At 37.4% G+C, this 14,878-nt stretch overlaps 1 protein-coding gene across 4 annotated transcripts in view; it reads right to left on the bottom strand.

Moving 5' to 3' along the window:
* ITGAV (integrin subunit alpha V) overlaps nucleotides 1–14,878 on the bottom strand; it is a 91,364-nt gene that overhangs the window by 66,683 nt on the left and 9,803 nt on the right. For 3 of the 4 annotated variants that reach the window (XM_055289954.2, XM_055289951.2, XM_055289952.2), the window contains exon 2: nucleotides 12,420–12,550. In XM_055289954.2, the coding sequence (XP_055145929.1) occupies nucleotides 12,420–12,550 (131 nt within the window). Of the gene's footprint in view, nucleotides 1–12,419; nucleotides 12,551–14,200; nucleotides 14,377–14,878 lie in introns of those variants that run through there. The other variant, XM_055289953.1, reaches the window with a different exon arrangement.

The following is a 14,878-nucleotide window of genomic DNA, read 5'->3' as shown; positions in this document are numbered from 1 at the left end:
ACAGGCCATAAGGTACATGCACAAATACACACACAAAAGTATATCCTATGGCCCCTGGTTTCCTGAGTGGTGAGATTTAAGTAGGTCTGGTTTTCTCATATTTTCATCAATGGCCATGCATTATTCATAAAATGTTTTTTTTTAAAAAGTAGTGTGGATAAATATCCTTCAATCCTCATATACAAAAGCTTAGTTTGAAGCTCCCACATCCCTTCTTATTTAACTTTATGTTTATATTTTCATCTCTTACATGTAAAGGAGTTTTAGTTCATAAAATTCAAGAAAAAATTTTAATCACACAAGCCCTTCTTTCTTTAAGCATTAGCGTTTCTAGGAACCTCTTCCTTCTTTTTTTAAGCATTAACCTTCCTAGGAACCTCTATTCTATGTTATAGAATTAAACTATTAGAGTAGAATATTGCATAAGATAACTAATTAAAAAATAAAAATTCTAGATACTACTGAAGACTAAACTGGTGGTTAATGATTTCGTTGACTTAGTAAGGAAATACAGTTTGTTAATTTATTTAAAAGACTCTGACAAATAATAAGTAGTGGTAAGATATTAGAACTAGTACTATTAATGAAAGGATCATTTGCTTTATAAACTTCCAAAGTGTCTTCAAATGTCTCTTGAAGCTTACCTGTATTGACTTAAAATGGCCAAGAGACCAAGGTCCCTAAATCCAAAGTGTTTGAAAAATAAATCATTTATATATACAAAAATAAGTTCTGCAACCATAATCCATGGACATGCAAAAGTGTTATTAATTTATATAGAACTATCCAGAAACATCTTTTACATAAAATAAGATACAGCTGTTTCCCAAAAATAAACAAAAAGAGTCAGAAAAGCAGAACCAGAGGAAAAGAGGAATGAAGCTCATTTCACTGGGATTGGTATTCATTGAGTTAGTTAGTTACTACCACTACAGTGAATAAAGAATCGAAATCTCCCTCTTCTTCCATGAGCAATTCCAGTGGTCCTGCTGGAGTGCAGCACAAAGAATACAGGCCTTTTGAAAACACTCACTGCTTTATCAATGCCGGTTTGTTTCCTTCTAGTCATGAAAAGGAAATGATCCTGAAAGCATCTAACATTTTAAGACAAAACCTCTTTACTGGGAATTTAAAAAATAAATAAATAAATAAAAAGCCAATCCCATGTTAAGTCCTAAAGAATGGGTTGAGTCAGGTCAAAGTGAGCAGGGAAAGGAAGAGACTTTAAAAGAGCTTGTGAGTTTTGTTTCAGTAAAATACTGAAAACATTAAAATACTGACTAACTGTATGACTGTCAGTCAATTAGTAATAAAGTAATTAGACTAAAAGATTTCTAAAGTGCTTACCAGCTCTCTGTGTAATTCTGTAACAGGGGATAACAGATTATATCAGGAGAAACATTTTTATTTTCAAAAAATCCTTAGTATAAATTTGTTTTGTATTAACAAGGGAAGGGAAACTACTTTTCTTTTTAACTTTTTAGTTTACAGGACAGGTGCAACTGTAGAAATACCTAGACACAACTCTGGAAGACAGAAAATTCATCAATAGGAGGAAGTAAAACTTAAAGGAGGTTAGTTTAGGGTCTGCCTGAGTGTTTTAATTGCAACGAGATGGAAATTGTACTGCAGAGGCTAGAAAACAGATAAATGTTTTATATTCTCTATTAAATACAAAGCCTAGTTATACCCAGAAAATACTCCACAGCACTTTTCTTGACCACAGAACTGCCATAGCCAAGGTTTGCTCTCAACCTACAGCCAGGCCCTTCTAGGAACAAATGGCAAGCATTCCGGCAAGCTGTTTCGGGTAGGAAGAAGAGTAATCTGACCTCTGCCCTTCTGTATGACAGAAATGGTTAGTGGTAGGTGACATCCATTCACTGTATTTGGAATATAAAGGTAGGAGCTTCTCCTTTAAAAAAAAAAAAGAAAAGAAAACTTAAACAGGTAGGTAAGCCTGCATTTCTAAGCAAACAGACTTTCATAGGGCGGTGATACATGGTCTTTTTTCTCAATGCACATTAGCAGTCTATCTTTTTGGGAGGAAAAAAAAACACATTACTAAGAAACATGGCCAAGGATCAGTCTGTCAGTAACATCTGCTTCCCTAGAAAAGGAAAACATGTTATAAGAAGAGGATTTTCTCAAATGTCACAATAAGAGAAGTTAAAATGCAAACCAAGCTATAATCAATTTAAGAATATCCACAATTATCTTTATTTCTTTCCTTTCCCATATTTATTTAGTTCCCCACAGTTCTAGTATGGGCACAACATAAACAATCCTTTCTTCACCTATATAATGCTTTCTTGTTTACAAAGCATTGAACATAATGGCAAAAATCGCAATTACTTTTGCACCAACCTAATACCTTCATAGACATTATCTTTTGTAAAAAAAATCAGATCTCATTATGTTGCCCAGGCTGGTCTCAAATTCCCGGACTCAAGCAATCCTCCTGCCTCTGCCTCCCGAAGTGCTGGGATTACAGGCATGAGCCACCAGGCCACCATGCCTGACTGACATTACCTCATTTGATCTACATGGCAACCCTGAGAGGTAGGTATTATGCTTATTTGACAAATGGAGAAATTGTGGATGGTGCTTGCCCAAGGTCACAGTTAATAAATATCAGAGTCTGAATCTGAGCCTGCATCTTCTAAATCTAGTTTGCATTCTTTATAACCAAAGCTGCCAAGGGAAAAAGAAAAGAGAGACAGCAATGCCTACTTATATAAGCATGGTTCTTGCCTCAGCATAGCTTGCAGTATAACCAATAACAACTATGGCTTACACCTGTACTCCTAGCACTTTGGGAGGCTGAGATGGGAGGATCACTTGAGGCCAGGAGTTTGAGACCAGCCTAGTCTAACACAGCAAGACCCCATCTCTCCTTTTTAAAGAGAAAAATAACAAATAATTAAAAAAGAAAATATATAAAAGAGCACCGTGGTAGGCAGAATAATTATCCCTGAGATATTCAACTTCTAATTCCCAGAAACTGACACATAAATATGTGACCTTGTAAGGCAAAAAGGACTTTGCAGAAGTGATCAAAGTAAGGACCTTGAAATAAGAGGTAAGTCTGGATTATCCCGGTGGACTCATTATAATCACAAGGATGGGAGGGGGCAGTAGGGTCACTGTTCAAGTAATACAGCATGAGAACGACACTGGTAGCTATTGCTGGCTTTGAAGATAAGGGAAGGAACCACAAGACAAAGAATGCCAATGGCTCTACAAGCTGGAAATGGAAAGGAAACAGTTTCTCACCTTGATTTAGCCCGGTGAATCCATTTTGGACATCTGACCTCCAGAACTAAAGATAACAGATGTGTTACCTTTGGTAACTTATGACAATGGCAACAGGAAACTAATGCGGCCATGAAGGCAAAACAGATAACAGACTACATGAGCAGTCTAGGTTTGCTACATGAATAGTCTCAATATTGTTTTGCATCGCAATCTATTATAGTTTGGAATAACTTTACTACTGAAAATACATAGATCATTAATCCCTAAACTAAATCATCCACTTGTGAGTTTTCTACCTATCAATCATCTTAGACTAAAACAAAGAAATCATACCCAAAATAACTGTTTCATTTTCACTACTTCCACAACATATCAAAGTTCACATTATTCTTTCAATTTAGGGGAAAAAAACTATTCCGTCATTATGCAGACCTTGCTTAAAATCTATAAATTATGAAGAGTCACTGGATGAAAAGGTTTACAAATCCAAGAGGGCAACTGCTATTTCGAAAGCAAGTTGTAATATTTCAATCATTGCATAAACAGATAAAATAAGAAACTTTTTAAAACATCTTGGTTGTGGCTTTGTTTATACATTCTATCAAGCAAATTTGGGGGAAAAAGAAAAATAAAGATGACAAGCCAGAGTCAAGATCTTGAAAGAAAATTAACAGGGTAGCATGTTTTGGAGATAAATTTTGCAAATCTAAATTTTGGACTAAGGTTTCCTTTTACTCCTGAAGGCTCACTAAAGCATAAATATTATTCAAAAATCAAAGCGGCGAGTAACTTTTCTATCCTGGATTGTACCTTCTACTAAATTAAACTTCGTATCATGAAACTCCACATTTTTTAAAGTCATGTCTATAATATTTTGAATATATGTATATGATAATATTCATTATTTCATGTAACTTCTATCATTTTACCAAAAAAGTGACTAGGAAAATTAATAAAACAGGTACTGAAAGTATTAGTTCATCTGCAATGTTCATGTGAAATCTACAAGGAACCAAGAATCCAAGATGTCCCTATGGAGCTCTAGATCCTTCTATTTCTCATATAATACTCTATATGCATTAAGATTTAATGGTAAATTTATTTGGCTAGATCTTTAGAGTATCTTTTTAAAAACTCATTTATATCTTTCCCCAGCTACTTCCAGTTTTATTCCTCATCATGTCCTCAACACCATAACCCCACCACCACACACGTATAACCCTTATGCCCACATACATATACATATATGTAGGGCACATGGAATTACATGATTATCAGTCACTAACTTCTTTTACTAAGCTTACACATACTGTTTTCTAAAGCTGGAACCCTCTTCGACATCTAAGGAATTTCACCTCATTTTTCATTAGCTAGCTCAAATGTCACCAACTAATCTAGGAAGCCTTCTTCAAAGTCCCCAGGCAAAGTTAGATACTTTCCAATTATGCCTCCTTTATTTTGGTATGAATCTATTTGCGTCTACTTTTCAGAATTACAGTGAAATAACTTTTAGACTGATCTCTCAAATATATTTTTGAAAGCCTCACTCTTACCCCCAACTCAAACCACCAAAATCATGTTACAGGATAGGAAAGAAAGCACATCTAAAGTGTCCATCTGTCTTCTTTAAAAGCTAAGAAAGTTGTGTTATGATACCTTAAAAGCAAAATACAGATTTTCTTAATTGGCTACTAGTGTATGTCTTAATGCATGTGACAAGCAACAGTTAAATGGCCTTTTAATAAATGATAATACTATCTAATATCCAGGCACCTCACTGGTAAACACAAAGTAAAATTAGTTCATGAATTACTAATTAGCCCAACAGATAAAAAGGGTTATTTGCAAAGGATGTTTCCTTCCTATTACCCTGTTTTCCAGTCAAAAGAAGAAAAAGGCACCCTTCTAATCCTATACCTCTTAGTTCCCTCTACAAGCTCATAATCTTAGTTGTGCAAGATAAGACAGGCTTTCCAGGTCTTTCACAGATATGAGACTTAGACTCACCCAAACAGACACTACTATAAAAGTTTTAAATCTCTAGAAAATGATGCAAAGAGGCATGATGGATAAGAAATTATTCTCATGGTGCTATTCCACATTCAGCAATAGCAGTTCCAGCAACAGTAAAATCCACTAGTTGTTCTTTTGTTAACTTCTCTTGGTTCCTGCCTATTTTTTCAGATAACTGTTAAGTTACCAACATCCTTCCAATAAATTCTTGTTCTGTTAAATTTAGCTAGAGTCTATTTCTATTACTTTTCATGAAGAGCCCAAAACTTGCATGGAACATACACACAGGCAACCCACCATATGGAAGTGGAATAAATGGTGAGTGGAAATAAATGTGTTCCCTGCCTTTAGATAGCTTATAGTCTACTCAGGAAAACAAACATACTATAATATCAGTAAGAAAAAAAAATCAACAAAAAATTCAGCTTAATAAAGAAAGAGAACTGTACTCCGTGCACTAAGACTCAGTGCACTAAGACTACCAGTATGGCAGAACCTCACCTAAAAGGTGAATGGGAGAGGAAAGGACCATTTTACAAAGTATTACTTAATGCCAAGCAAGCATTTATAGTATCTCCAAGCACTTCACTGTAAAATTTTTATTGTGATTCTAGAGCTAGCTGAGGTTTGTTCTTTTTTGTAGGAAGGAATATAGTTACTATTCTATTTTTTCAAAGGAGAAACAGACTATGCAGCAACCAGCCTAGAATATTTCATACAATTACAAACTTCAAATGTTGATGCAACAATCATCTGGGGCTTCCTAAGGCTCAACTAAACTTTAAAACTCACAAAACTATCAAAGGCCATAGGAAGAACCAATCTATTTACAAGGATATAGGACAGAACCACAGCTTTCCAGCAGGACAGAACCAGACATACCTCTTTGGTGAGAATCCTTACATGAACTTTCCTATACAGCTGTCCACCCAGCTGTCCAGAGTACTTCTCTTTGTCCCACCAGGTGACAGCTCAGATATGAAGAAACAAAACCTGGTAGACACAAGAGTCATTCTGGCTTCAAAGCCTCTTGCCCCCACAGAAATGATATCTTTTGCAACAACTCCATAGCCATAGCTTCCAGAGTCGCCACAAAACACATGCCAGTTTTAAGTCACTATACTCAAGGAACCCCAAAGCTATGATATCCCTATCAGGTACTTAGTCTATTTATAGTTTCTCCCAATCCAAATGCAACTTAACATCAGGGGCCATTTTTAGCATAAGCAATGATACCTAGTCATTTAGTCACTCAGATACTCAGTAAGTCAGACTAGAAACTTAAAGGAAGACTAAACTGGCATGCAGAATAGAAAGCGGTTTTAATAACCATTTCCCAGTAGATGATTATTGATAATATTCCATTTTAACATCCCTATATGTTATTCAGTTTAGTTCCCATTATGCTACAGTAACAAGCATCCCCCAAATCTCAAGTAGTTAAAAATAACAGTAGATTTTTTTTTTGTACACACACATATGAGTAAGAGTCTAAGCTTTATGTCTTCCTTACCACAGGCCTCAGGTTGACAGAAGTTCTACCATTTCAACTATCACTTCTCCCTGTGACATCTGGGAAGGAGCAGAATAATGCCCCAGCTCTTAAACCCTGCCATCCATAAATGACACAATTCTGCTCATGTTTTATGGGCCAGAAAAAGTCACATGGGCATACCAAAGGTCTTCCCAGAAGTTTAAAAAAATGCGAATAATGACAAAGTGTTGTAATATCTCCCACATCATATAATTACAGCTAATCTTCTTGAGACTATTTCATAAACTAAATTACTTCCCAAATATTAAAAACATGAGGACAGGGCACTTTTAAGCACCTAAATCTGTTCTGGGCTCAGAAACACAATAAAGTAAATAAACTAACCAATTTATGCTCTTCGTGATCACCCCTGGAATGTATTATACAATGTAGAACGGCAGGTAATTTTCCCAAGGTAATGTTAGCAAAAATGACAGAGGCCAGATTTGAGCCCATGTCTGTCTAACTACAAGGCCTATTCCTTTTCATGACACCATGAGGTTTAACAAATAATGGAGTGATGAAAAAGAGTCAAAGAGGAAAGTCCACAATAGTATCAAGAAGTTTAGGAGGGATAAAAGGATGTGATCATTTCAAGCAGACAAAGAGCAGAAACTTTAAGGAGGGAATGGCCAATGGGGTGAATTGTAAACAAGCAGTCCAAAAAGATGAGGGACCAGAAGCATCCACTGAAGCTGGCAAATAGGCTGCTGTCAACAATCACAGTTAGAATCACTGCTGGGTTGGGTCGGTGCCACAACCCAACAGTGATTCTATTGGGTTGAAACATGGCAAGTGATGAAGACACAATATGTATTCAAAAACCATGGATGTAAAGGAAAGAAGAGAGAAAGATGTGACTACAAAAAGATACATGTTTAAGGGAAAACAGTTTTTGATTGGTTTTTCAGGTAAAAAAAACTTTAAACACACTTCAAAGTTAGGGAAGAAAGGAAAAGGGGTAATGCAGCAGGGATACAGAAGCAAATGAAGGAATAGGGAGGGTCTCTAAGAAGGCAAAAGGGAGGAATAGCGACATGAAACAGCTCATGTTTACTGAGCCATTTCAACATGCCAATCCCTGTCCTAAGCACTTTAAAAGTCTTCACCTATATGTACATTAACTCATGCGGTGTAATCCACACCCATGGAGCAGGTTGAGAATACTGCACCAGGGAGATGAGAGTAACCTAACAGTAACTCGTGCAACATCAGCTGGTAACTGGCAGAACCGGGGTTTGAGCCCCAGGGATGCTGCCTTCAGAAACCCCACATATCTGCTCAGCTTCTGTCTCCCTTGAGATAATAAAAAAAAGAGAAGACATTTGTATTGTAGGAATGCTTATATGTTTGGGCTAAGATGGGATGAAGAGTTCCTTGGGAGAGAGACATAAAGAAAGTTTAGCAGGATGCGATAAGCTACAAGCATTTCTTCCTTGAAACTCAATACCATATAGTTTAATGTGGCTGTTTTAGATATACATTTTCTTGACTGGATTATTTAAATCTGTGTCGTCCTCTTACATTCAAATAAATACCATTTGAATAAAAATACTAATATAAAAAAATGAAGTCAATTTTTTTTCCACTGGGGAGGTCTCAGAAGTTATACAAAAGGATTACAGAAATATCATAAACGGGGACAAAAGATATACATATACATAAGAATATATGTATTACACATATAAATATATTTATATATATATGTACATCTACGACAACTAAAGGACTTTAGTTATTTCCTTACTATACAAAAACCTCTTATCGTACATTCATCTCCTCAATTTATTCAGCACTAACTTGTGCTGGGCACCAGACAATGTTCTAGGCTCCGGAGTTTCAGCAATGAACAAAGATAAAAAACCGTCCTCATGGAACTTACATTCTAATTGAAGGAAAGAGACATTCACTAAAAACAAATAAATAACATATAACAATGTAAGCATTACTGGGAAAAACAGAGAAGAGGATGGAAGTACAAGGTGGGAAGAGGGAGTTGGAATTTTAAATAAGATGGTCATCACTAAGATGATAATATTTGAGCAATTCTCAAAATGATGGTGAAGCAGATACGCAGTGGATATTTAGGGAAAGAATGTTCCAGGCAGGAAACACAGCCCAGGCAAGGGTGAGGTGGGAATGTGCCTACTGTTTACGAGGCACAGCACAGCACAGAGAATCAAAGGGAGGAAGCAGAGTGAGCTCATTGTTATAATCCCCTGGTCATTTTGGGCTGGCTCCCGCCCTCTGAAAAAAGCCACAGCTCCTGTCATGTGGCTCTCTACACCTAGTATTCTGTCTTCAGATTCTGGTAATCACTGCCTTCAGGCCTAGAGGTCACATATTTTAACTACTGCTGATATACAATCAATCCCCACGTACCTGCACAGTCCTCTGTAAAGAGTCAAATTACCCCAATTTAAGTGTGCCATCTCGTTCCTGGCAGTGCCCTAATTCAAAAATCTAGGGCAATAGTCCAGGTGGGAGACAATGGTGGCTTGGACCAGGATATTGGCAGTGGACTGATGAGAAGCAGTTAAATTTTGACCTACTGACAGATTCAATGTCAAACATGGCTCCAGATTCTGGCCTAAACACGGAAAGGATGGAGTGCCATAAACTGAGATTCATTTTTTAAAAATCACAAATTAACAGAAAATATGTGCAAATATACTAAAAGTAGCTCACAGGAAAAGGGTTACTGAAGGCTTACAAACAAATATGAAGACACTCAGTCTTACTGTTAATTAAAGAAATGCAAATTAACATAACAGATACTATTTCCTCCTATAAAATTGGCAAAGATTTAAAAATAGGGTAATAAATGAGGTTGCCATGGGTTTCAAAACATAACTGGAGGGGTGTAAACTTCTGTGAGGGTAAGTATAAAATACCTAACAAAACTTTAAATATACATATATTTTGATCCCAAAATCTCCTTTATCATACAGATATATTCACATATTTGTACAAATACTTGTGTATAACATTTTCACTACAGCAGTGTTCATCATAAAAGACTGGAAATAACTGAAGTATCCACTAGTAGAAAATATAATTTAAGCAAATTAAGTACACATATACAATAGAACAGTACCAGTGATTTACAAAATATGAGGTAAATTCATATGCCGATAAGGAAAGATCTACAAGAGATTTCTATTGTTAGGTGCAGGGAGGCATCCGATTTTTTTTTTTTTTTTGAGATGGAATCTCGCTCTGTCGCCCAGGCTGGAGTGCAGTGGCGCAGTCTCGGCTCACTGCAAGCTCCGCCTCCCAGGTTCACGCCATTCCCCTGCCTCAGCCTCTCCGAGTAGCTGGGACTACAGGCGCCCGCCGCCACGCCTGGCTAATTTTTTTGTATTTTTAGTAGAGATGGGGTTTCACCGTGGTCTCGATCTCCTGACCTCGTGATCCACCCGCGTTGGCCTCCCAAAGTGCTGGGATTACAAGCGTGAGCCACCGCGCCCGGCCGGCATCAGATTTTTGAGTTGCCTTTTTTTCAAGGATGTATACATATACAGAAATAAGAAAATTCTAGAAGGATAAAAGAAATTGTTAAGAGTAATTGCCTCAAGCTGTGCACAGTGGGCCACACCTGTAGTCTCAGGACTTCGGGAGACTGAGGGGGGCAGACTGCTTGAGCCCAGATGTTTTGAGACCAGCCTGGGCAATATGGCAAAACCCCATCTCTTTAAAAAAAAAAAAACATAAAAACTAGCCGGGCTGGTGGCACACCTCTGTAGTCCCAACTCCCTGTGGGGCTGAGGTGGGAAGATCACTTGAGCCTGGGAGGTGGAGGCTGCAATGAGCCGTGATCACATCACTGCACTCCAGCCCGAGTGACAGAGCGAGACCCTATCTCAAAAAGAAAAAAAAAAAAAAAAAAGTGATTGCTTCTGAGAAGACTGATGTGAGTTGTATGTTTCATGATACACCCTTTGAGACTGTTTAAAATTCGTTTTACCATGTGCATATATTATTTTCAATAAACAAAAAATTATCTGAAGCAATAAATTATCTTGCAATACACAAAAACCTATGGTGTTAAGTACGGAAACATCTGAACAGTTCGACCTACCAAAATCTAAACTGTGGTTTCGTTTTATTAGTTCTCATATTTTGTTAGACAATAAATGCCCTAAAACTATCATATTATGAGTCACAGGTATTTCTCCATTTATGGTAAAATTGGGCCTTTTTACAAACTCTTGGAGTTTTCCAAGTATTAGCCATATATGGAAAAATACAACAACACAGTTTAATGTAGATAATTTCAAATGGAAAAAAAAAACCCTGAAAACATGTGCATGTGATCTGGTTCCCATTAACAGCTGGCTTAATGACTAACAATCATTTTGGCACAGATCACAATGTCAAATGGAACAGTCCACATCATGATTCCTGTTTCACTGATATATTTCCCAGAATCAATATATTTTAGTACTGGCAGGAAATAACAATATGGAAAAAAGGATTAATTTTGTGCAGGTTTATCTTAAAGCACTCTGTCAAAGCCAGCAAATCAGAATCAATAAAAAATTTTGTAAGACTATCATACTAGAAGAATGTCACACTATTTCCTTAAGGATCATCTAAGATTTCACAAATATATATAAATATACCAATATAAATGTGTACAGAATTCTGCATATTTTATTTCACTGGCAAAAATGTAAAACTTATTTCCCATCTTACACATGCTATTTTTCTCCTTGCTACCACAATCCTGACACTGAAAATTATCCCTAAGATAAAATTCTCCTGTTATCAGAACCATAATACATAATTGTCCCAACAAAGTCTTGGTAAGTGTTAACAGTTTACGTCACCTAAGTCTACCTGAATGCAAAAGATTCCTCCACTGCTTTTTTTTTTTTTTTCTAAGATGGAGTTTCCCTCTGTCACCCAGGCTAGAGTGCAGTGGCGCAATCTCAGCTCCATGCAACCTCCACCTCCCAGGTTCGAGAGATTCTCCTGCCTCAGCCTCCTAAGTAGCTGGGATTACAGATGTGTGCCACCATGCCCAGCTAATTTTTCTATTTTTAGTAGAGATGGGGTTTCACCATGTTGGTCAGGCTGGTCCGGAACTCCTGACCTCATGATCTGCCTGCCTCAGCATCCCAAAGTGCTGGGATTACAGGCGTGAGCCACTACGCCCAGCCTCCTCAACTGCTTTTTATAGCACAGCCCAAGGCTTGGATACATTGATGATCAGAGATTTGATCTTCTACAATAATCAGTGAGTCATGCTTCAATTTGGTTGACAGAGAAGCAGCAGAATGCCTTTCTGTACCTATGAGCCCCCTATTCTCAGAAAAGGTACAAAAACATCCTAACAGGTTTACCCCAAATTTCTGTGGGTTGATACTATCAGTTTACGGCAGAAGACAACTGAACCAATGGAAACACAACATACTTTTAATACTTTCATCTACCACAAAAATTGTAGGAAAAAATCATATAATAAATCGTTTGTCTTTATATAATTTACCCTGTGGAGCTGAGGTGTTTGTCTATACTATTGTATTAAATGGCTACATTTAAACTAAACCAATTGCAAAAAAAAAATCAAATGAAATCAATGAAAAGAAAATTGTGCATCAACATTTACCTGTTGCATCAAATTCAATTGGCTGGCACCGGTGGGTAGAAGACCAGTCACATTTGAGGACTTGCCCTCCTTCCACAATCCCAGGCTGGGTGGTGTTTGCTTTGGGAGCTCCCACGAGAAGAAACATCCGGCTAAAATACAAAAAGGGCAGACCAAAGTTTAAACGAAACAAAGCGTAAGCAATATCTTCTGATTTATGAGGAGCAATCATTCCCTTGATATTATCTACAAATATTTTTTAAAACCATTTACTATACACTGAGGGCATAATCTTCATTATTCATTTGGTACGCTCTTGCATGCATACATTATTTGATATAGTTTATTTTTCCTGATAACTTTATAAGGCAAGTTCAGGGTTACATTCATTTAGGAATTTATGCAGGTCAATCATACACTTTAAATATGTACAGTTTATTGTATGTCACATATCTCAGTAAAGCTGTTAAAAATGTATGCTGCCTAGAGGCAGGAAAGTTTTGTTTTGGTGTTCTGGTGTGTGTGTGTGGGTGTGCGTGTGTGTGTGTGTGAGAGAATTACTATGCATTTTCTATATTCTGAATGTTGAGCAAAAAAATATATTCTAAGTAAATTATTCCAAAGTACAATTATAAATATTATTATTTTCCCATTTAGAAAAATTATCTTGCATTAGAAATATTGCTGTAATTTTTATTTTATTCTATTTTTGTTTTAAGAGACAGGGTTTTGCTCTGTCACCCAGGCTGGAGTGCAGTGGCACAATCATAACTCACTGCAACCTCCAACTCCTGGCTCAAGCGATCCTCCTACCTCAGCCTCCCGAGTAGGTAGAACTACAAGCATATGCCACCATGCTCAGCTAATTTTTTTTTTTAAATTTTTTGTAGGGGTGGGGTCTCACTACATTGCCTAGGCTTAATTTTTTTAATAGTTGGCTATTTAATAAAAAATTTCTTATCACAAGATTAATCTAATCAATTCTTGGTCAAAGATTAGGACCACCATTCAATTTCTTTGTCATTAAGGTACAATAAACCAGACACAATAATCAGGAGTAAAATTTTTAATTCTAAAGAGATCTTTTCTTTTGTTGTTTACTGTTCATTCATAGAAGATATCAATTGAGCGTTTCCTCTACATAAAGCAAGGTCCTAAGTGCTAGAGATACCAGATGAATAAAACAACCTTGGTTCCTGCCTTTTTTTTTTTTTTTTTTTTTTTGAGACAGAGTCTTGCTCTTGTCATCCAGGCTAGAATGCAATGGCGTGATCTTGGCTCACTGTATCCTCCACCTCCCCGGTTCAAGCGATTCTCCTGCCTCAGTCTCTTGAGTAACTGGGATTACAGCCGCCCACCACCACGCCTGGCTAATTTTTGTATTTTTAGTAGAAACGGGGTTTCACCATGTTGGTCAGGCTGGTCTCGAACTCCTGACCTCCGGTGATCTGCCTGCCTTGGCCTCCCAAAGTACTGGGATTACAGGCGTGAGCCACTGTGCTTGGCTAGTTCCTGCTCTTAATGGAGGAATTTAGTTTACATTCCCTTAGAGGCAATAAACTAGCCAACAAATAAATTACTATTACAAGTCCTACCAAGTAAGCAAACAATTAGCTGAGAGAAAGTTTTGGGAATATGGAGAGGAGACCTTCTTTAGACAGAGCAGTTATCTCTAAGGATGAGAGGGGAAAGATTTCCTCTAGGTAAAGGGAAGTCTCTCTAATGAAGTCATCTTTAAAGAATGGGGAAGAAAGTTCTCTTTTAGATAAAGTAGACAGAGAAGTTATTTCTAAGGAACTCACTACAACATTAAGATGTACAGGATCAGAAGGAGGGTGCCTAGGAGCATTTGTGTATTGAGGATGGAGGGGAGTTGGGGGTGGGGATGAGGGAATGGAATGAAGAGATGGAGGGAATATGTGAGGCAGACGTAGAAAGATCCTGGCAAGAAAGAATTGAATCTCCAGGAGCTACAAAGAAAGGTATGGCTGAAGGAGAGGGCAAGCTTGGAGTGGCACAAGATAAGGTCAAGGAACCTGGCAATAACTAAGTCAAACAGGGCCTTTTGGCCATGGTTAAACCTTGTATTTTATCCCAAGGTTCATTTGAAGCCACTGAGTTTTTTAAGGAGAAGAATGAAATCATCTACTAAAGAAAACTAAATGTTATGCCTTATGGGGAAAGCATTAAGGGAGAGAGAAAAAAAAAATGGAACAAGGAAAGCAAAGGACTGGCCGCAGCTCGGGGAGCAGGTGAGCGTGATCTGCAGTAGGAGGGTGGGTGGAAAGATAGGTGACAGATGGAAAAAAAACATCTGGAGTAGAACAGCAATCACTGGAGGCCTGAATATGAGAGAAAAGACATTCAAGAATGCCACCTAGGTTTCCTTCTTGAGTGCATTGATGGGAGAAAAGCCTAGAGAGCAGAGAAGCAGAAGGCAGATTAAGTACTTACAGGAGTTCAAGACTAGCCTAGGCAAC

This window comes from Symphalangus syndactylus, chromosome 8 (assembly GCF_028878055.3).
Source record: "Symphalangus syndactylus isolate Jambi chromosome 8, NHGRI_mSymSyn1-v2.1_pri, whole genome shotgun sequence".
NCBI classification, from domain to species: Eukaryota; Metazoa; Chordata; class Mammalia; order Primates; family Hylobatidae; genus Symphalangus; species Symphalangus syndactylus.
The sequence above is the reverse complement of the archived record's forward strand: the minus strand, read 5'-3'. Positions and strand labels throughout refer to the sequence as shown.